Consider the following 23,000-nt stretch of genomic DNA (forward strand, 5'->3'; position numbering starts at 1 on the left):
AATACTAGTATAAGATATATTCTCACAGAGAGCCATGTAAAAAAAGGCAAACACTTACTAAAAATAGCTGATTTAAATTCTTAAGAATCTGAAAAATGAAACTGCAAACAATGAAAATAAAGCTAATGTTATTTTTCAGAATAATTGTTACTAAATTTCTCCTTATAATATGTTTTTTAAAAGAAAAGAAAAAAAGAGACTAAAATTACAAATAAAGTGTTACAAAAGCTTTGTGGATTAAAAACTGTTCTGGTTCTCAGACTCACACATACTGAGTATTGCCTCTGAAATCATATTGTTTCTAAATAAGGCTTCGAACTCTAGTTATTAATTAAAACTGCAGATATACCTACCCTTCAGCCTACTTAAAACAATTTTAGTAAAGATCAGAAACACTAACAAGAGGCCCAAATAAGAAAGAAAACAACCCTGGTTCACAGAAACCAGAAACCACCCAGAATCCCCTGAGACTATAAAATCATCAATCACTAAACATTTATCACTACCCAGACTGCAGGGTAATATTCAAGAAGACATTAATGGGGCTGAAACAGGCCTCACTATCTTTGCAGGCATGCTGTCAGTTCAACCAAAAAGCTAGGAACTTAGGGCTAAATAACTGTCAAATCATTACAATTGCTTATGAATGCATGTCACAACTCCTTCTGCTGTTCTGTTTTAAAACTAATCTTCTGGGAGTGCTAACTCCCAAATGGATCTTTGTTTCATTTTTATCTACTTTAGAATCACTGATACATATGATAGACATTCAAGAAGAATCTCGGTGACATTTACAACTTGGTTATGACCACAAGGGTGTCCTCTGGTAACCAAAACCATGGTGCTGTCACAGCCACATGCAGCAGAAGCTATATACAAAACAGAATGGCTCCTAGCTAAGGTCACTCTTTGGAGTTTACTTTTCTTGCTTAAAACTTAACATTTTTAAAGGGCTAAGTTACATACTGCTTTCTCACATACATCTAGGTGTTTCTCTCTGCCACTCCCTCTCACTGCCATCCTTAGGTATAGAGTTAAAAGAAGACACTGAAACCTACAAAACATTCATTGAAATATTGTTTATTATCATTAAACAATACCATTACTCTAAAAAATGACAATAGAAATGCATTCGTAGGTGGGTCACATTATTCACACTTGATTTGAGTGCTAATTTTGTATGCTCTCAGTTCTGTTCATTCTTGAAGTAAAAAAAAGAACTTTTTTCCTTTATGTATTAAAAATAAAATAATTGAAGTTTTTTAAAACTATTTCCTAAAGCACAAAGATACAAAATAAATCTAAATTTAGGGTATCATCAAATGATCATACAAAATAGTGTATTAACTTCATATACTACATAAAGTAGCATAAAGAATCTGTCTCTAAGCCTCCATTAATATGTGCTTAGACTATAAAACAATTATTTTACTATCAACCATATAAAAATGATAGTATTGTCCCTTATCCATGTGCACCCACATACGGCAGAGCATAGTATAGAATTTACTACAAGATTATTTCCCAGTCCACTCACAGAAGCTCATAAAAATTTTTAATTAAAATAAAAATTTTAATGATTGTCATACTATACCGCAGAGGAGTCTATAAACTTTATCACATACAAGCAAGATTTGAATATGGATCCTCAATATCTATTTATTCATAAATTGTATATATATACACTATTAAGCAATATATCAAATTTCAGTAACGTGAAATTTTGCCTATTTAAGATAAAAATTAAATAGTAATTTGAATATTTTTCCCTACACTTCAAAAGTTTATCTAAGTGTATATAATTTTCATGAAGAGCCATAGTCCAAGAGGCAAGAAAGAGATAGTTCTTCATCTACAGATGCAAACTGATGCTGGAGAAGAAATAAAGAAACCAAACTTATAAATGTTTGTCATAGTTTTAGATCTAATATACACCAAATCCTTACTTAAAAGACTGGGCTTGGCTACTGTTTGAGATTAATTTTGTCATTTCCTCCATTCCACACAGTAGTGGTGATATCCACCCAGGATATAACTTTTAGTAAACCATGATAAGTATTTATAAAATAATTTACAAATGTTTAAATAACATCACTACAGGTCTCATATTCAAGATCAGTTCTAGAAAAATACAGATATCTATCAGTTAGCATGCTAATGTGTCCACTAGCTGATACCTAGAACAGTGCTTTGCCAACTTTAGTGTTCACATCAATTTACTAGAGGTCTTGTTAAAATACAGATTAAGAAGTATAAGGTGCTGAGTTGGGCCTGAGATTCTGCAGTTCTAACATACAGGTGATACTGATGCTACTGGTCCACGTACCACACTTCTAGTAGGAAGAACGTGCACAATCTGGAAATCGAGATCTTTTTCACATGTAAGAGAGTTAAAACTCAAATCCAGAAAGGTCATAGCCAGGTCCCTCTCCACCCCTACACACCCCTGAACCATATTAAACACCAGAAGTTTCCAGGTAAATACAAATTAGGAAGAAATCCCACAGTTAACAAAAGATCTAAAGTAATAAGAATAACAAAATATTTTTACATATGTAGGTATGTATTCATCCAAGCAGTATTAAGTACGAGACATGTCGAATACAACTTTAATGCAAATAAATGGAAAAAAAAGAAAAACCCTGAAGTTTAAACAGCTGACTCTTTAAGTACCACACAGAGTTAGGGAATAAGCATGGATGCCCATAAGTAGAAAAGGCAAAAGGAAAAAATTCCATAACATAATACAATATGGAGCTGACAGAATAGCAGGGAAGGAAGCAGAATAATGCAGTGAGTGTGACCTGCTAGAATATCAAACGGCTGGAGAAAACAAAGGGAAGGTGACTGGCCTGCGGGAGGCGTTGGAGTGATGAGAAAGGACAAAAACCAAGGAAGCTACTGTTAAGATAGAGACTAAATAAATCAGCCAATACTACTGAATAATGAATGCTATTTCAATTTTGGAATATACAGGAAGTAAACCAGTGAGATCATTAAATATAGGACAATCATGGTGCATACTTTAAATTGGTAGAGCATTACTATACTAATAAAAGTAGTCAAACCTGACCCCATGGACTCTTAATTAAGATCTTGAATTCTGTAAAATGTTTTTACCATGAAAATAACCTATAATAAAAACGAGTTTTATACATGAGAGATAATAAACACTATATACTATGAAGAATAGAGCAATACTACCAGAACCATCCATCATAGTAGCTTTTTCACGATAGTATGCTACTAACCACAAAAATATTTCCAAATACACCCTAAAAAATTACTGTTCCTGTCTTATAATAAAAATGAAATGCTCTCAAAAGATTAATAACTGATAAAATCATTTGATACATAGATCACAAAAACTGTTTAATTCTGTCTTAAAATCTGTCTAAATTACAATTTAATTTGTGTATCTTAAATAATCCTATCTATGAATATATAATACTTCATAAAAGCTTTTACATTATTAAATGTGTTCTATATAATGCATTTTGTACTTTTCTCTATGCTCATTTCATGGTACAGAATTTAGAAATGTTAATCCCTGATACAATATGACAAAAGCATCTAGTATTATTTACATAATAGTTTTCTTCCCTGGTTTGCCTCCTCAAAAACACAAAAACTTTTCCTTTAATTTTTTAAATAGCTAATTTAACAATTTATTTCATCCAACTAACAAATAAGGTACGATTACCAGAGAGCCTTCTCAAGTTGAGAACAGACTCATGATTTTTCTAACCTATGTTGCTATTTCTGTGCATGAAAGCCACTGTCTATTGCTATTTTAAAATATTCTTTCTAATTCTTTTCAGTAGTTAAAAAGAAGTAGGGGAGCTCATTCGATAGATATACTGCCTCAGAAGAGCTTTCCTTGACCCTAGCATATTGGGTGAAATCATTCTGAGCTCCTACAGCAGACAGCATTTCCATCATATCACTGCTCATACTTACTGAAATTACCTATTTAATTATCCATTTAAATTATACCATAATTATCTGTTATAACTGCACAGTACAGTATACTGGATAAATCTGGAATTTATAGCCAGACCGGCAGATATAAATTCCATCTTTATCATACACTAGCTATGTGACTTGGGGCAATGTAATCTTTCTTGCCTCGGTTTCCTTATCTATAAACTAGAGATAATAACAATACTATCGTCATCTTATAAGTTGTTGTAAGCATAAACTGAGTTAAAATATGTAGCAACTGGAAAAGTACCTGGCATATAGTAAGCACACAATAAATGCTAATAACCTCAGTTAGAGATTTTTATGTCTTACACATTCTGAGAAAGCAGGAACTGTGTCTGCTTCTTCCACAATTACATCCTCAAAACAATGGTCGGCACATACATAGCTGGTGCTCAATAAATCGCAGTCGGGAGATTTTAGCTGCTAAATCTTTTAAATGCTGCAGGGCTTTAGATATTAAAAAGGTTCAATCGGTTTTTCCATAGAACACCCAATAACTAGCAGAAAAAAAAGGCTGATAAGGTACTAGCTTATCTAACTAGATGAAAGAAGTAACCACAGAAATATTGGTATTCAAAAAGCCACAAGATTTCATAACTATTGAAATCCTATAGCTTTTAAATGGTCAAAACCAGTAGAATAAGACAAAAGCCATAAGCCACCAGAAAGCTCTGGACAAGACCTGGATATAAATGAGTGGTCACACCTCAAAATGAAGTAAAATGGAAATAAAGATAAATAGAAATAAAAAATGAAGTTTAAAAAAGAAATAAAAGTCTTGTTGCATTTTTTATTTACTCCTATGATAAATACCAAAATAAATGTCTAGAAAATAAGGTATACTTTTTAAACAAATTCTTGAATGTAATTATCTCTCAGTTAAATACATCTATGAAAAAGACAGGTGGGTTAACACAATAGTCTATTACCTGAAACGGGCTTTGTCTATAACATTTGTTACTTTATCAATAGTGACAAGCACATTAATGTGCTCATAGTACATGACTAATAAAATCTGTTAATTTAATGAATGAATAAAAAATGAATAATGCTCACTGTTAATGAATCAGGTCTACATATGAAAAAGCTACCTAATATTCAATATGTTAAAGTTATGTTATCCATTAAGAGGTCAGATGCTAACATATAATAGAATTTTCTTAACAGAGAAATGGATTCTGTCATTCAGATCCAGAAATTCCAAAAGGGCAAGAACATTTTACTTTTTCTTTTATGATCCCAAAAGAGACCAGCACAGAACTTTTGCATGTAAGTAAATGCTTAAGTTTTTCTTGAAAAGATGAATAACTTCTCCAAGTAAGTTTTTATTTATGAATGCTAAGGATAGCTTCACGGAATTACTATAAACCCAGACTAAAGAACAATTTTTGAATTGTTATGGGTTAGTGGAAAGGGAGAATCAAAATCTTTTAGAGGGGGAAAGGATCCTCAGAAAATATGGCAGATACATAAATACTGCTTAGCACAAGGGCATGAAATACTTTTGAACATGAGATTCCAGAGGATCACCTAAAAAAGTTCACACAGGTTCAGTTCTAACTTGAGCCCATCCATCTTCACAAACATATCAAAGTAACTGCTAATGCCATCTGTTAGAAGCAATCAGAGTTGATGCTCTTTTGCTCCAGCTTGTAGTTTTTGTTGTGTTTGAGAGTTTATAAGCAGAAATGTTTCTGTATTTTAGCCATTTAAAGTTCATTCTTTACATGGAGAAATCAAAACATCTCTAGGTATCACAGGAAAACATACATTTATTAAAGCAGGAAAAGCAAAAATATATATATTACTGAATCCAGGTGTTACAGAGAATGGGAGGATTTTAATGCCTGAGGACATGCATTTTACCTACCATACAGATGAAGACATATCAGTTGAGTTTCCTGCTAAAAATGTGGAAGTAAGGGACTGGCAGAGCTGGAATAAGAATGCCATATACCTCATATTAATTCACAGAGGATTCTAAAACTAACAGGCAAACGTAGTAAAGACTGGTCTCATTTTACATATTAAAATACTAAAGCTCAGAGTAACCAAGATTACAAAACAGACTCAAACTGAATTATCAAGTGCCAGCAAGAAGCTTCCCACTGTTCCACACCATTACTCTATGTTAGTATTATAAAACTCTCTATTAGTCTAAGGGACAAGATGGCACAACCAGTGAAATTTTTAAAAAAGCCTAAACCGGACTGCCAACTTCCAAGTTAAACTCTTGGGTTGCGTATGAATAGTTTAGAAGATGGCAATATAATAGCACAGCTTCAAACAGGAACATCAAAGCAGAATGAGCATTGCCAGATAGGCAAAGAAATAGCATAAATATTTACTAAGAATGCCCTAAAGCAGAATGAAACATGTTGATCACTGGAAAACAAAAATGTCAATAAGCAAACCTCTGTGGCATCATAATCATCATTGCTAACTTTCATGGAGTGCTCACTAAATAAATTAAGTGATATAATACATGCCAGCACTGTATTAAGGGCTTTTATGTATTATATCAGTTCATTTAAACTATATACAAATACTATATTTTCCCCATCTCACAGGTGAGGAAATTTTGTCTTAGAGAATTTAAATAACTTTCCCAAAGTCATAGAGTGGTAGAGAACTGATTTAAACTTGGAACTACAACAGCAGATAACTTAATGTTAGCCACTAATTGTTTTTTATCTCCAGCACCAAGATATATGGCAATAGAGTACACACTTAAATAGTGAATAATTTCCATTAGGTCAGTATTTTCAAGGTCTCAGAACTCCTATGGTCTCAGGACCTTTTGTATAAAAAAATTTTGTCTTAATAAATATTGAGAATCCAAAGAGTTATTGTTTATGTGGGACATATCCACTGATATTTACCATGTTAGAAATTAATCCTGAGAAATTTTAAAAACACAAGAACTGTCAGAGCAAAGCATCATCACATATTATGTAGTATTTGGAAATTCCACAGCACACTCAGGAAAGAATAAGACTGAAATGGCAAATATGGTCTTAATAGTATCATGAAAGTAGTTTTGACCTTGCAAACAGTCTAAGAGCACCTTGGGGTAATCCAAGGTCCCTGGAACATACTAGGTAAACTGCTGAATTAGAGTACAGTTGACCCTTGAACAACATGGTGGATGAGGGGCATAAGTGGACCTGTGCAGTTAAAGCCCATGTTGTTCAAAGGTCAACTGTATTTACTACATTTTAAAATAAATCATGAACTCTCATTACCAATACCAAGTCAGAATCTGGAGTTCCCGGCTGAAAACTATTTAAGACAGAGACGTCATTTAAAAATGGGGAAGATAGATTCAGGAAAGTCAAGGGGCATGGCTAAGATCACACAGTTATTCAATGGCAAAATCTAACCTTACTATAATAAAGGACACATTTTTGGCTTCCGATTATAAAATACCCATAGACGAATTTTGGGGATAAATTTGTAGCAAGGAAAGCAATTGCACAATATCAAATGGGTATAAAAATTCCAAGGATCTCTTAAATAAGCTGGCACTTTCAGTATTGTGCAGGAAAAGCGAATACTGCAGACTTCATTTCTCCATTCACTCGTAATGAGCTACTCCTAGGGATTTCATTGATGAATCAAATACATGGTCCCTATCAGATCAGCGTGGCTAAGAATTTCATTTCCACTTCCACTTCCAGACAGGATGGAATAACAGAGACCGGGTTAACCACCAAAGTTGAAATAATCAAAAATCTAAACAAAACATATTAAACAGTTTTGAGACATTGGATATGGGCAGTTCAGGACAGTAATCTTTGAGAAAGGGGAAACAAAGTGAATCCTATGACTGCTGAGGGGGGCAGAGGAGTGAAAGGGAAGATATTTCAACCTAGAACTCCATACCTACTAATAAAAATAAAGAATATTTCAGAAACATGGAAGATGTAAAACTTCATCAGCACTAGACCTACACAATGAGGAGTGTTAAAGAAAGTCCTTCAGTCAAAAGGAAAATAATACCAGACAGAAATATAGATCTACAAAGAGAACTAAAATAAAGCATGTTCTCTAATCACAGAATTTAATTAAATATCAGTAATAAAAAAAAATACCTCTAGAGAATCCCCCAAATGTTTCAAAATTAATGCATTTGTAAATAATTCATGGGTCAAGGGAAAATCTGTAGGAAAATTATGAAGTATAAAGTATTTTGAATGAAATGAAAACACAACATAGCAAAATATGGGATGCAGATAACACTATGGTGAGAGGACAATTTATAGTATTAAAACGTCTGTCAGAAAAGATGAAAGGTCTCAAATCAATGACCTCAATTTCCACCTTAACAAACTAGAAAATACAAAGCAAATTAAATTCAAAGTAAAGGTAAGAGTAGAAATCAAACATATTAAAAAAAATAGGAAAAAGCCAATGAAACCAAAAACAAGTTTTTTGAGAATGTTAGTAAAATAGATAAGCCTCTGGACATACTGATAAGGAAAAAAAGAGGAAACAATTCACCAGGGCATGTAGACTAATCATTTTTGTTTGCCCAAATAATCCCAGGACTAGAAAATAGTGGAATCTTAATGCTTCGTGAATGAAAGAAGTGGAAGAAAAACGTGAACAGACTACAAACAAGAATACAAAGTTGGAGAGATAACTGCAAGATTCGAAACTGGGAAAAAAGATACTGAGGAAAAGTGATCTAAGAGTAAGGTAGGGTTAGTGAGAAATCAAGAATAATTTTTACAGAGCACGAACTCAGAAAAACATGAACTCAATGAGATGTAATGGTATCACCAATGCAGAGAAGATATTTGGTTCAGGACAGCTGATACTTTATTGCTTAATCACTAAATAATTTCCCATATTAAACACCAAGAATATGGTATGCTCCATGCAAAAAATAGCACTTTGTTTATAATGTAAAACCACATTCAGATAATTATTTCATTTAAAGCACAAAAGATTAAGTGTCAGTTCAGTATGTTGAAGGAAAACCTTCCAAACTTGTTATACTCAAGAATAAAAATGTTAGAATACATGGCAATAACAGTACACTACAAAAGGAACTAAAATTAATTGATCATGTTAAGTCTCTGACACATAATCTCATTTAGGTCTCATAACTACCTTGTAATGTAGATATCCTTTAAAACAAATTTAAGTAACTATAGCCTATTAAATTCTAGATTTTAGAATCTACATTCGTAAGAATCTGGGATACCTATTTTCCCGCAAAATCCTTAAATCTCCAAATCTGTACTGCAATAAACTTTTTCAATAGTTTTAATTTTGTAAACATAATTTACTTTTTATGATTTATAGAACCTATTGATGAGTATTTAAAAACTGTAATAGGTCCTCATCTTGTTCAGGCCATACTCTAGGAATTCAAAACAGCTTCCTCCCTAAGGAGCATCTAAGACTTCCAAAATTCCTATTATAGTTTTGTATCAGAATGGATCTATATACTTTTCATGAGACTGGATATAAAAAGAAGAACACTTACAGACTATTTAATAAATTCCAGATATTGTGCTAAATGCTTTGTAAAACTTCCTCTATTTAATTCTTATGCATTTCTTATGAGATAAATCTCTTTGCAGATGAGAAATTTCTGAGGCTCAGAAATTAAGTATTTTATCTTTTCCAAGGTCAAATATAGTGATGAAACCAGGAAGCAAACTTATTTGATTCATTCCATGACTTATGGGATTTTTTACATGTAAAATGTGAATAATATTTTGATAAGAAATAATGATGGTCATCACATCATCTTACAACTTTTAGAGTATCTGTCTTTAAAGTCCTGGACAAGTAGAAATAACAACAATTTTGGGGTCTTTTTCTACTTTGGCAAGTGTGATATTGATAGAAAGGGACAGTAATTTAGAGTCATACACTAGTCTTAGATTTTTATATCTGGTAAGTTTTCTCTGAATCTCAATTTCCTCAACCTCTAAAATGGTGGACAAGATTTTAAAAATGACTTCTTTGGTGAGCTAGTGTAAAGCTTGGGATAGACAACATGTAAAAGCATTTAAACTATATTGTGAAAAATGCTGGTTATGATTATTGTTATTAATAAAAATAGGCTATGCAGATCTAAAAATGTATTCAGCCAGAATTTATCCTTTATTATATTCTCATGAATAAGAAATATCTAAATTTATAGGAAATAAATATAAAGGTATCAGAAAGTAAGACCTGGACCATTACAAAAACAGACATAAGAGAGATTCAAAGATTAATGTTTTGACTTCTTGTTAAATTTAAAGGCTAAACAATGAGAAGATTTAAAAAAAGGAGAATTATAAAGATCAATTCTGATGAAGATGCTATTTCAGAGGCATACAAAGTTACGTGAAAATCACAGCGAGGTGAGAAACTGACATAAAGGCTCTTTCCAAAAGATCTATGTTAGACTAGAACATCTCAACAGGCATTGTCCCTGGAATAATGGCTACACTTGAAAAAACTAAAGGTTTGACTGGCTTAAAATGGAAAAATAGACAATCTGATAGGTATATGACTGCTTTCATTTTAAATATCTGTTGGCAAGAGATTTAAAGGAGCTTATATCATTTTAACTCAATTATTTTCTTATCTAAGAAAATTAGAATTATATTTTATAGGCAGCTGTTGTTTTGAATACGACCAAAAGTAAAAAACATTTTCCTCATGGGTTTATTTAAACCTAACCTAAGAATATACCCTTCTCTTACCCATAGTTTTCTTCACATTCGGAATATTCAGAAGGAGCAGTTCCATAACAAAACAGAGATTAATGGGAACATAAATGCAATATATAGAAAGCACTTACTTTAATTCTGTCCCTCCTGTCTTGCTTTGCTATTTAACTGCTTCATCTCGTGTTTTGCACCTGAGATCAAGAGGCATAAAATACTATTTCAAAATTTGTGTGTCCTTTCTAATGATTGCATTTGAACTCCTAGTAGTTACAAACCTACACCACTTCCCCTTCAAAAGTAAAAATGGCAAACAATAAACAATCTAGAGAAAGAAAATAACTACTCTAAAGAAGAGAAAGTAACACTAATCTTTATTAGCCATCAATACTGACAAACAGGGGACAATAAAGTAAAAACTATTTTATTTAATTTTTATTTATATAACTAGATTTCCTATTTATAAGCAAAATTATCAAAATCGGACAATCTGGTACTTATATAACATAACCACGGCTAACTTATCAAAGCCTAAATAAAACATATGGAGTTTAATTCAGAAGTCATCGTTCTGTGGGGGGAGTAAGTCTATGATTTTATATCTTCCCCAGTCACCAAGTGTGCCAGTTTTTTTCCCCTTTGTTTAATCTCCCTTCTTTCTATTATTTTGTGATCTTGATCCTACCATCCTAGTCTAAGTCTTATTTCATCACAAGTGGGCCTGTGTAGTAATATCTTACCAGATCATCCTATTTCTTGTCACTCTTTTACTTTGGTTCCATCCTTCATACCACAATATATTGATCTTTATAAAACTCTTTGTGTCATTCCTTGTATAAAAGTCTATTTCTAATTGGCTTTCTACTTCTCAAAGGATAGACTATATTTCTTCTATAGAAAGGTTATCTGCCTTATCACACTATTCAACTACAAAGCAAGCTGATTCCCTAGTTACTAAATTTTGTGATTTGGGAGCCTCTGTATTATGGTCCCACAATTCCACATTTCCAGAAAGTCGTCTTCCTTTCAACCTTACTCATACAAATACTTTCTGTACTATAATATTTTACCCAAACATTTCCTCTTCTATTAAGTCTTTTCTAACCACCCAAAGTAATCTCTCCCTTCCTATAATCCCACGGTTATCAATGAAATTAAGTTGGTAATTAATTATTTGTAGCCTTAAAAGAGTTAAAGTTTTATAATTAATTTAATTCTTTAGGTAAATATGAGTCGTATTTCTAACCATATTTCCTAATCTCTAAGACATACACTTATTCGCGTCTTACATTTCAGAAACTAAGTGCATTTACAAATGTCAGCTTCTTAAACTTGGGGACTACAGTAAATCACAAACTACTTAAAAGCAGGCAGGCAATGTTACCATCCTTATTTATAATGGTGGCTCTCATGTTACTGTTTTGATGGTAGAAGCAAACTACAGGTTCTCTTTACCCCTAGATATTCCCAAGGCCTCTACTGTAAAATATAAATGAAATACATATCATGTTCTCCCAAAACTCCAGCCAGTGTAACCCTCCCTGGGGTCAGAATGACTTCTGTGTATTTTTATAGATAGCATATGAGGGGAACTAAGGCTTGATTACCCGGTCTCCAATTCACTATCCATCAAACTATAGAGTGTCCCTTAGCCAATCTCTTCCACATGAATGAAAAGATACTGAATACCTGCTAAGAATGGAGAAAGGACTGAGCAAAATTAAAGATCCCTTTAGACATCTGGCAGAAATGGTCCAGCAGTTCCTAGAGAAGTAACATTAAACTTATCCAGATAACCTTTTGGACTCATTTTCATTTCCAGATAAGCTAAAGCTGTATGTTTACTCTAGTTGAACTTTTATTTTATTTTTATTTCCCTTACCCTAGGTACCCGATCTATAGTTTGTATATGACTCTCAGAAGGCTAGAGAAACTCCTGAATCCCTATATTCTCATATCTTCATTTGCTACCTGACCTGGTTTATCAGGCTGCCATTCATGCATATTCCTGACAAGTGGTCTGAGAAATGACCACTGCTAGTGCTTTTTAAATAAACTGAACCCTCATATCCCTTCATTGTGCAGCAGTCATAGTATGTATTAAAATTAAAAACCTCAAAACATATCTATTTATCCATTAATAAAAAGTCCCTGAAATTTTTTTGTGCTGAGTCACATACAACAGCTAAACCAAGTATTTTAAAGCCAACTCATTACCAAACAACTGGTTTTCCCCTTCTCCACTAATAAGCCTAAGTCCAGAACATTAGCAAGGTAGCTATTCTTAGTACCCAAACCTCCTTACGAAAAAAGGAAAAGAAAAAAAAGTTTGAAGCAAAGAGAAGTAACATGCCCACAGTCATACAGCTAGGAAGTAAGAGTGCCAAAAATAGAACTCAGACAGCTTGATTTCAATATTCAAACTCTTAAATTCTATGCTCTCCTGCCTTATAATACATTGTACTTACTAAGCAAAAATTTAAAAAATCATATCATGTCTCATGTCCCCTTTGGGGATATCAACTGCAGATCTTCTTCTCTTTTACCTTTCTCTTCTCTCTTCTCCCATTCCCTCAGTATATGGCAGAAAATTTAAGAGTTCTTCTTTGAGTTGGGTAAGGGGGTTAAAAATTACTAGCATAAAATTCAGAATATCTAAGTTCCAGGCCAGAGTCTGTCATTAACTAGGTAGACTATCTGGCCAAACCTCATGTATATTGTGTATCAAAAGCATACATCACAACTAAGCCTAATCTTAAACTTTCTCATCTATGAAAAAAAAAATTGACGTAAATAATTAATATACCTTCTAGTTTTGAAAATTCTTATGATACTGCAAATGGGGAAGGAAGGAAGAGCAACATGGACATGACTGTTTCATTCTGCAAATCACATTATTAAGAGAAGGGAAAACTATGGTGGAAATTTAGTAATCAGAAAAAATAAGCACTCAAACTCTATTTGATTGAATGTTACTTCTTTTCCAAAAATAACTACCACAACAGATTATATACACCTGAAAAATGCTCATAATTAAAATGCTAAATCCTGGTCACTGATGGTGCCTATAAATATAATTTCTATTAGTGGTAACCTACCAGTGAACACATTTACCTTTTCAATTAAAAAATGAAAAACTCTGTATTAGGAAAGAGTGTCAATAATAAGATTTCCCTTCTTTCCTGTGAGCCCCATCATAACTAGAACAAGGTACAAACCCCAGTGGTCCTTTAGTACTGTGAATTTAACCCAGCTTGGGTAGCAGAGCTAAGAGGCAGGAAATCCAAGATAACTAGCCTCTAGGAATTTCCATGAACTAAAAGGATAAGACAACATTTCAGAAAAAGAATATGTACAGCAGGAAATATGTCCATTAAAATGCACAATGAAATATTAGATATTTGGAGATAATAATGGTATTATTAATAGTAACAGTACCTTTCATTTATTGTATTAATAAATGAAATACTTCATAGCTATTATTACATTTCATCTAAACTAAAACCCTATACGGTTTGTGTAAAATTATCATAATTTTAAGGAAGAGAAACCTGAGGAACAAAGAGGTTAAGTAATTTGTCCGAGGTCACACAGTACAACTCTCCAGAAGCTGTGATCTTAAATAATGGTATCATTAACCAGGACAATAATTTTTAAGCATAGAAGAAAGGTCTATAGCTATTAATAGCACCACCATCTACTTCAAGCTTCGCCATCTTAAATCAACTTTGTTTTTTGCTCCCTTGATCACCAAACACAACTAATCTAGTAAATTTAATGATTCTTCCCCAATTTGATTATATTCAGCAAACACATATAGATCAGTCATATGTTTAAAGCATAGTAGTAGAAGGACTAAAACTTTTATATCAAAGTTTGTCAGAAACTTCTGCTTTCCCAAGAAAGAAACAATTGAAAGGGAAAATCAATTTTATTTATATCTGAAAGAAGTAAAAGTATATTAAGCATCATTGAATTAGCAAATAATTCTTATTCGTTACACTTAGATCTAACATGAATTTTGATACACACAGAAATAAAGCCAATACTTATATAGCACTTTACATATATTATCTCATTTAATCCTCACAATAACCTTCTAAAGTATTCATTATTAACCCCATTTCACATGAGTAATCTGAGATACAGTGAGTTTAAGTAAATTGTCCAGAATCACAAAGGCAGTTAAGTGCCAGAGCTGGGATTCATACCCAAAGTCTGGCTCCAGTCTGTGCCCTTAAACCACACTGCCTTCTGCAAAGGAAAAAAATCTGAAACTGGAATAAATCATTAATACTATAGTAAATAAGCAACATCATGATATTCTCTGGCCTTTATGTCTGATACAATGTCAAACAGAGAAAACATTTGTTGGAAGGAAAGGATAAAAAAATACAGGTGGTATGGGACAAACTCTGTAACTATACTGCTTGTCCATGTCTAAGTCTGAGATTTTAATTGTTTCTTTCAATCTCTGGTGATTTAACTTTAATCAACACTTTCACATATTTCTGAAATTAGAAGTGCTGTTCACTGCATGATGATGCTTTTGTTTATTTGTGTGTTTTGGGGCAGCAGGTCAACAGTGCAGAAACCTGCACTCTAACAAAGAAAGAGAGGTCTGAGGTTCACATCACAAATACTGTATTACTTCTTTCTGAATATCTCAAATATGTTCTGTGTCATCTCCACATTTTCCAAGAATGCTAACCATTTCTTCTATAACCACTGTTAGGTATTGTGCTTATTTCGGTGTCTGCCTAACAAAAACTCTGCACTGAATGATGTGCTGTGGGTAATTCCGATAACCAGAAACTCAACCAACCACCTACACTGTGAGGCAACTTCTCTGGTGGATTTGGAAAAAACAGGGCAGACCCACCAGATAGGAGCTCTGCTGGAGTGATTTTTCTTACTTCTGAGAGAAAAGGTATAAGACTAACACAATGATGAGAACTTTGTGACCTCTTAACCCACAGGCTTTGGTGAAGAGCTCCCTTTATACATCGAGGTTACTAAAGCAAATGGTATCTTCATTAGAATTAAAGTCAGAAACTATTAGGCAAAAAGTAAACATAGAAAAAATTCCCCTTGAAAAGTTGTTAAATAAAAAGTTTGATCTGTATAATTTTGCATAGTCAATCTTAAACAGTAAAATAGCAATATATACTATTAATAGAGTTCATGTGTCAAATATGATTTTACAGTACTGCAAAAAATTGTTTTCTCCCTTATAGTTTTGAGTGGGGGCAGAGGAGGAGGAGCACAGCAACTCAGATAGTTGAATACATGTAAATTAAAAGCATATGTTTTACATCTCCACCAAACTACTCATCTTGCAGTTTTTAAATATCTTTTAATGGCCTACTAAATGTTTTCAAACTTTAAAAAATTAAAAGATTTTTCTATTATTAATGTAAAGTCAAGTTATTTTTTTAAATGATGTAATTTGCTGTGATAGAAATGTACTATTTATACAATATGGTAAAGTCTAAATAAACTTCACATAACTTCTATTAAAGTACCTGCAATTCTATTAAAGCTTATATTGACTTAATAATTTTACTACAATGTGTTGAACTGGTTTTTAGCCAATATCAATACTCAGGAGAATGAAGTACTTTGGTCAACTGAGATTCTTATTAACAAAATTATATCTATCTACACTTTCTGAAAAAAGGGTGAAGATGGTGAATAATGTTTAACAATAAAATCCCCTCAAAAGCTGATAATATTCCTATAAAGGAATGCTGAGGGTAGCTTCAAGGATCCATAAGTGTCTTCGCTGGTGAGAGGAATTCAGAAGAGAAACAGTGGTTTGAAATTTTAAGTAAAACATAACTTCTTAACTAGCTCACTAAACCATTTTAGACACAAAATCATTACTAGGATAGAAGGAGGATGGCAGAGTGGATTTCAATGAGGACAAAATTAAAGGGTAGCATTAGATCACCACTCTACCTGATATTTCATAAGACAAATAGAAATGAATACATATATTCATCCTGGAGACTAATCTCTAGATTAATCTTGTTTTTTTAAAATAGAAAACTAGTTTACTATAAAGTCAATTTAACTTTTCACTGCATACAACATACACTCAAAAAAATAAATTAAGAGTGAAAAATGGCACTTCACATTTGACACATAGATGAAATAGCAAAAAAGAAAAATAAGATTTGCTTTGAAGTTCATCTATAGATTTCAGGATCATGAAACGTGTAAATGTCTAGATACATTATTATGTTCTCTTCTCCTAAAATCCTATTTAGTACTCAAGTAGAAAAAAACTGAAAGCTTGGAAGGGCAGTAAACATAAGATAAGGTACAAAGACACCATTTAATACATTTTAAGAAATGACTTGTTATTTTACACTAACTCAAGCCTCTGAAAGAAAATAATCCAGTAGTAATGAATAGTATTATGTTCTCCACTACGTAAAATCCCTACTTCAAAATCTAAATAGGAAACCTACTTTTCCTATTCACAATATTACTCAAAGAATCAAAAACTTTTAAGGGTGGAAGGAGATATAGACATTAACCAGTTGAACTATCCCCAAAATAAAATAAGGTGTCCAAGATTAAATGGCAAGTACACAGTAAAGTCAATAATAAATCCAAGTCTTGTGATATTCAGGATAGTGCTTTTTACACTACAACCTAGCTTTCTCAGCACTGACTCCTGAAAAGAAACACTAAAACTTTAACAGTCACTCTATATCCTTTTGGATTCCAATGAATATCCTAGTTCTTACCATGGTATTTAAAACAAATTAAACATAATTTACTGCCAAATATGATAGCAAAACCACAGACTTTAATAAGAACTTTAACTAAGCTTTTTTCAATGCAAAACAGTGTAACCCATATGAAGACTATGAACTCTAATCACATACTTACTCCATTTTCCTTCTACTTACACCAATTTGCTTCTAGGGTTAAGTACCTACAAATTTTATGTTTTTCTACCTTCTCTTAGTTAATTCTGAGAGAAATCAATAGTTCGTTAATCGTTCAAAGTACGATCTTTTGGAAAAGGTATCTTAACCTCACCAATTAATTTACTGGGGCATCTGGGAACACAATGTTTAATTTTATTGCCAATTCTTTGGTCTAATTTTCAAACTCTCAGTCTAATTTTTATAAGTTTTGGGGGATTTTTTGTTTGTTTATTGTTAGAAAAGGCTCTAACCTTTTGACCTTTCAGTGTGTAGTACATTAGCTGGTCCTATTTTTCCTTAACTGCCAATCAAGAAATGTCATCTGATATGTCTGTTTTGACATGCTTCCAGGAGACAGGGCTATAGAACCCCTGATATAAACAGCTGATGACCACCAGAGCAAGACTAAAAGAGAAGACTGGAAACTTGTACTCTGAAAGCCATTGCGCCATCTCTCAAAACAAATAAGTAGACATAGAAAAACTAGCTGTGCATGGAGAATACATAGTGAGGCTCTTCCAATTTTAGCAAAGTGTACTGTAGGTAATTCAGGTGTAGAAATAACACCAAGAATATTTCCTTCATTGTACGAGATAAACTATCAATATACGACAGTTAATGAAAGAACTCAATCTTACCATGAAGGTACTGGGTATTCTACTATATTCCAATGAAAATAAGTTAATCTTCATTTCTCTTAAGAAACAGAGTGCATATATAAAAGAACTTACTTATATGCCAAATCATCTTTACAATTTTAATCAAGGGATGATGAGCAAACTTACTCTAGATGAGTCGTAGGAGGGACTTGGTTGACCACTTGTTCCCCAAGATGTTGTACTTCCTCGTTCATCCATACCTATGAAGAGAAGAAAGTCAAAGATATAAATCCAAAAGGATACCTTTTTTTTTTTTGGTATGGTATATAGCAGAGAGTACAATTCAGTAAGTGGCATATGCATTTATGTGGAACTGGCTATACCCTTGTCTCAGAAACATGTAGAAAACAAGTTACTTCAGAACATCTTCATCACTGCTTCATACAATGCCCTATATACATTGCAGAATTTCAGGAACAAAATATAACTTTGAAGACTTTAGAATAGGACATTATCTAGATCTCTCCATCTTCATCCCCATCCACTGCTACTTCTAAGACAACTCCCACAGCTTTCTTGTTTTGTACTGCCTACATAAAAATATGAAGAATTCAGCTCTTATGGATAAGCCTTAGAAAATGAAGCAAGTCAAATAACTGTTTAAGTTAATAAAACTGGTTTCTACCAATTATTTAGATATTCCTAACTAAAACCATCAAACTAAATCAAACCATATCAAATATCAAAACTAACCTAAATGACGTGATAATTCATCCTAATAAAATCTCTTCTAAAATCTGAATACAAATGAGTGGATCCACTCTTATGAAAATTGCAAAGGAAAAGTTAAAGTGAGAAAGGATCAGTAATGATTAACAACAAAAGAATTCACTGTGCTCCTTAATGTACCTTCTGAAGCTTTGGCTCCATTATTTTCACCTTCTAATCAGTCTCCAGAAAAAGTTGAGAGTTGAAGATCTCTCAATCCAGCCATTTTTCCCTTTTCTGTTTTGAGAACCAGTCTTTTTCATCCTTGACTCCTAACGGAGTATACTTTCCTAATATTTTCTGACCTTTTTTCTATGATAAAATACAAATAGTTGACTTTTTTCATTCTTGCTTGAGAAAACTTGAGATATCACAAAGACAACATTCTACTAAGGTTAGAACCTCTCTTCAAAAATTTTCTTCTAAGCCCTCTGTAATTTAGATGAGAATGTGATGTGTTGTAAGATAAATGTCCCAAATTCTCCAATAACTAGCCACCATTTCCCAGGCTCTTTCATAGGGAATTGCCAATTGAAGGGATAAGTAATAAAAAGCATGGAAAAGGAAGTCTGTTTCCAAAGTAGAATCTACTAATTACTAATCCAGTTAGTAGAATCCTAATTTATTCTTTTAATTAATCTGTACTTCCTACATCAAGTGATCAATATATATTTTTAAAAGTTTTAAAAAACAATGTAGAGGGACAATGGGTACCTACTGTAGACCACACTCTAGGCACAATTTCAAGTGAACCCAAAGCTTTACAAACACAGATATCAAATGTAAAAATACACAATTTTTTGTTCGTTCTTAGAAAATTCTTATTAAAATTCTGCAGAATCTTAAGAAAGATTCTGCAGGTTTGGAGCATATGTTATAAAAACAAACTTTGTTACCATCTCTCCAACATCACCAGTTACCTGTGGGCTATTTTCCAAGCATTTTCTTTGCAATCAACACTGTAGAACAGCAGATAGGATTCCTATGAAACCCAATCCAAGACAAAGGCTACTATTAACCTACGAAATCTGGTAATATAAAACTACTTATGAAACTGCAAATAATTTCATGAAAAGTTTTTTTTAAAATTGGCGACTAATAGCAGGGTCTCAAGTATCTGTCCACCCATGTTCATAGCAGCATTATTTGCAATACCCAGAAGGTGAAAGCAACTCAAGTGTCTATCAAAGAATGAATAAATAGACAAGACGTGGTATATACACACAATGGAATATTATTCAGCCCATGGTAAAAAATGGAGGAACCTGACATTATGTTAAATAAATGAGCCAATCACAAAAGGACAAATACTGTTATGATTCCACTTATATGAGGTGCCTACAGTAGTCAATTTCAGAGATAAAAAAGTAGGATGGTGGGGATGAAGGACTTGGGGGAAATCATACTTTCATTTATAATGTATAATAGAAATTTATTTTGATGATCCTATCCTAATGAAAATAATCAGACCACAATTTATTTGTTTTAGGACTGAGTTGTCTTAAATGATTAATAAATGAGGCTTATGTGTTACTTTAAATACATTTGTAAAAGGGAATATAGAAAAGATGGGTGCCTGCTATAGAACATCTCAGACAAAATTTAAGAGATACATGAAATTCTGTGAAAACACATACTCAATTTTTATCAAGTGACACTAATTACTTCCACAGCATAAAGAGCAAAGGTTAATTAAATGAAATGATAATTAAGCCACCAGCTAAAGAGTATTACATACCAATAATGTGGACATGGAAGGGGACTCAAAGGATGCTATAAAATAACAAGGATCTGTGTAAGTTTTAAACTCAGAGTTGTATAGTTTTATTGTTAACATATCCAGACTCTGAATAGAAGGTCGTGGCTGGCACTGACAAAGGCAAGAGTCATCTTTAAGCATCAATGACTCCTTTCTGCTAAAGACAATGACTGTACAAACATAGAAATATGACAGGAATAATAAACTTTCCAAAGCTTCAGCCATAAGATCAAGGTAAACATAACAAAACAAAACAACAAAAAAAGAAATTACACACAAAATAAAGCTAATACATAAGTTATACAAATTGGTCAAAATCTGTAAAACTATTTAACAACAAGAAAATAGACCACATTTGCAATACAGTGATTGGGGGACAAACAATTTTATGATGATATATCTAAACCATTACTGCCATGTATTTTCTTTCCTTCCCATTTCCAGTCTATGCATGCCAATTCAATAATTTTAGAAAAGCTAGCTCCTCAACATTAAAATAGTAAATATAAGAGGAAGTTTACCAATAATTAAGTAGTAGAAACAATGCGAGTCTTGCTTAACTTTCCAATAAATTATTCTATTTCTACTCAACAAGATAAGAATTAATGAATAATTTAACTAATAGAAAGTAAAATGACCCTTTTCTGTTTTAATCTTTTATATACATAACCTCTTAAGAACCTGCTTTTCTGAATGGAACGAATTAAATAAAATCTAATATATATTTTAATTTCATGTGTCCTATTTTAAGGTATACTATTTTTATTTAATATTTTTCAGTAAAGAACAAAGATTAAATTTTAGACTTTATATATAAAAACAATGGTTTGTAAATTCATTGAAATAATCTGCTTCCTCTATTTCTAAGAAATTTAATAGAAAAAGTAACAGAAAGCAAATCATAGATTACTACACATACGGGTAGTTCCCTTAGGAAGCTGGGACCTTAAAGAAGGAATAAAGATGGAAACTAATTTGCTGAGGCGTCAGCAAGACTCTTGGAGGAGCAAGTAAACTTCTTGACAAAGTTCAACACTTGGCATTACTTTCTTTTCTATAAAGTACTCAGATATTAGTTTACCTGCTTCCTGTCCACTGCCACCATCTTTTGTTTTTGACCAAAAGTGTTCTCTTTCTTGAGTCAATCATAAAATTATCTCACAATTTCTGGCCTATCCTATCCCTTCTTTCATTCTCCAAGCACAGAGTCCTTCCTATAGACTTATCTAGGTTTTTAAGAACTAGCTAACTGGAAACAGATTTTGGGGAGAGGGTGGCATACATACACCCTAACACCTGTTCTTGCCTCATGTGAGCCCCAACAGTACAAAGTTTGTGTACATAAAGCATTACTCAAGGTTTGGTGAGGCTCAGAAAAAACCTGCCTGTAGGTTACAGGGATAAATAAGGAGCAAAGTTGCAGACGACTTCTCCCACTTGCCACTACCAGACCTAGAACCACTCTGCCACCTAGACTAAGATCAGGGTAAAGTGAGAAACAGATCTGGAACTGGGAAAATATTTCAGGAAGCAGTGGGGAGTCTGGTGAGCTGAGAAGGGATGAAAGAAAGAAGGGGACAATACAAAAAATGGAGAGGAGAAGAGTAATTAAGATATCCTTGTAGCAAAGTTGGCAAGAAAAACAAGTCAATACAGCCACTCTGTTCAATATCATGCCAGAGTCTAACCCTACAAAAGAGGGCCATGTATAAAGTTGGGAGTTAGAGCACAGGGGATTGTATATCCACCTCCACCTTTACCCTCTCACCCCCACACACATACAGCCTTTGGTAGCACTATAAAAATATCCTATCCCAACATTGTTGTAAATAAGAGAAAGATAATATACTTTGCAGGACCTGCCATCCACTATAGAGTGACTCAATAAATGACTTGATGAAAGAAATCTTATTGGAGATAGCTATATCATATAACCAAATCTATGAATGTGTCTCTTCAATCATTTCTTTACTCAATTTTATTTATAGAACAATGATATTCCTTTAGGTAAGATTTAAAAACTTCAATCAATTGTAAAATAACATACACCTAAAAAACCCACCACCACCATTTTTACTGTATTTTTCAGATTTTAGATACTCATGAAATAAATCTATCAATGTGTTTTTTTAGAAGTTCACTGTGAAATAGGGTCAATTAGAATATAATAGCAAATCTTGTTGTTTTGCTAAATATTAATGATAAACATAATAAAGCTATGAAAATACTAAAACTTTAAGGGAATTTAAGAGAAGTTAAGACATGC

General features: G+C 32.8%; 1 protein-coding gene across 6 annotated transcripts in view; it reads right to left on the minus strand.

Moving 5' to 3' along the window:
- TCF12 (transcription factor 12) overlaps positions 1–23,000 on the minus strand; it is a 292,841-nt gene that overhangs the window by 165,506 nt on the left and 104,335 nt on the right. For 5 of the 6 annotated variants that reach the window (XM_039865490.1, XM_039865493.1, XM_039865489.1 and 2 more), the window contains one exon: positions 18,394–18,467. In XM_039865490.1, the coding sequence (XP_039721424.1) occupies positions 18,394–18,467 (74 nt within the window). Of the gene's footprint in view, positions 1–10,798; positions 10,859–18,393; positions 18,468–23,000 lie in introns of all 6 variants that reach the window. The other variant, XM_039865494.1, reaches the window with a different exon arrangement.

This window comes from Pteropus medius, unplaced genomic scaffold (assembly GCF_902729225.1).
Source record: "Pteropus medius unplaced genomic scaffold, Ma_sr-lr_union100, whole genome shotgun sequence".
NCBI classification, from domain to species: Eukaryota; Metazoa; Chordata; class Mammalia; order Chiroptera; family Pteropodidae; genus Pteropus; species Pteropus medius.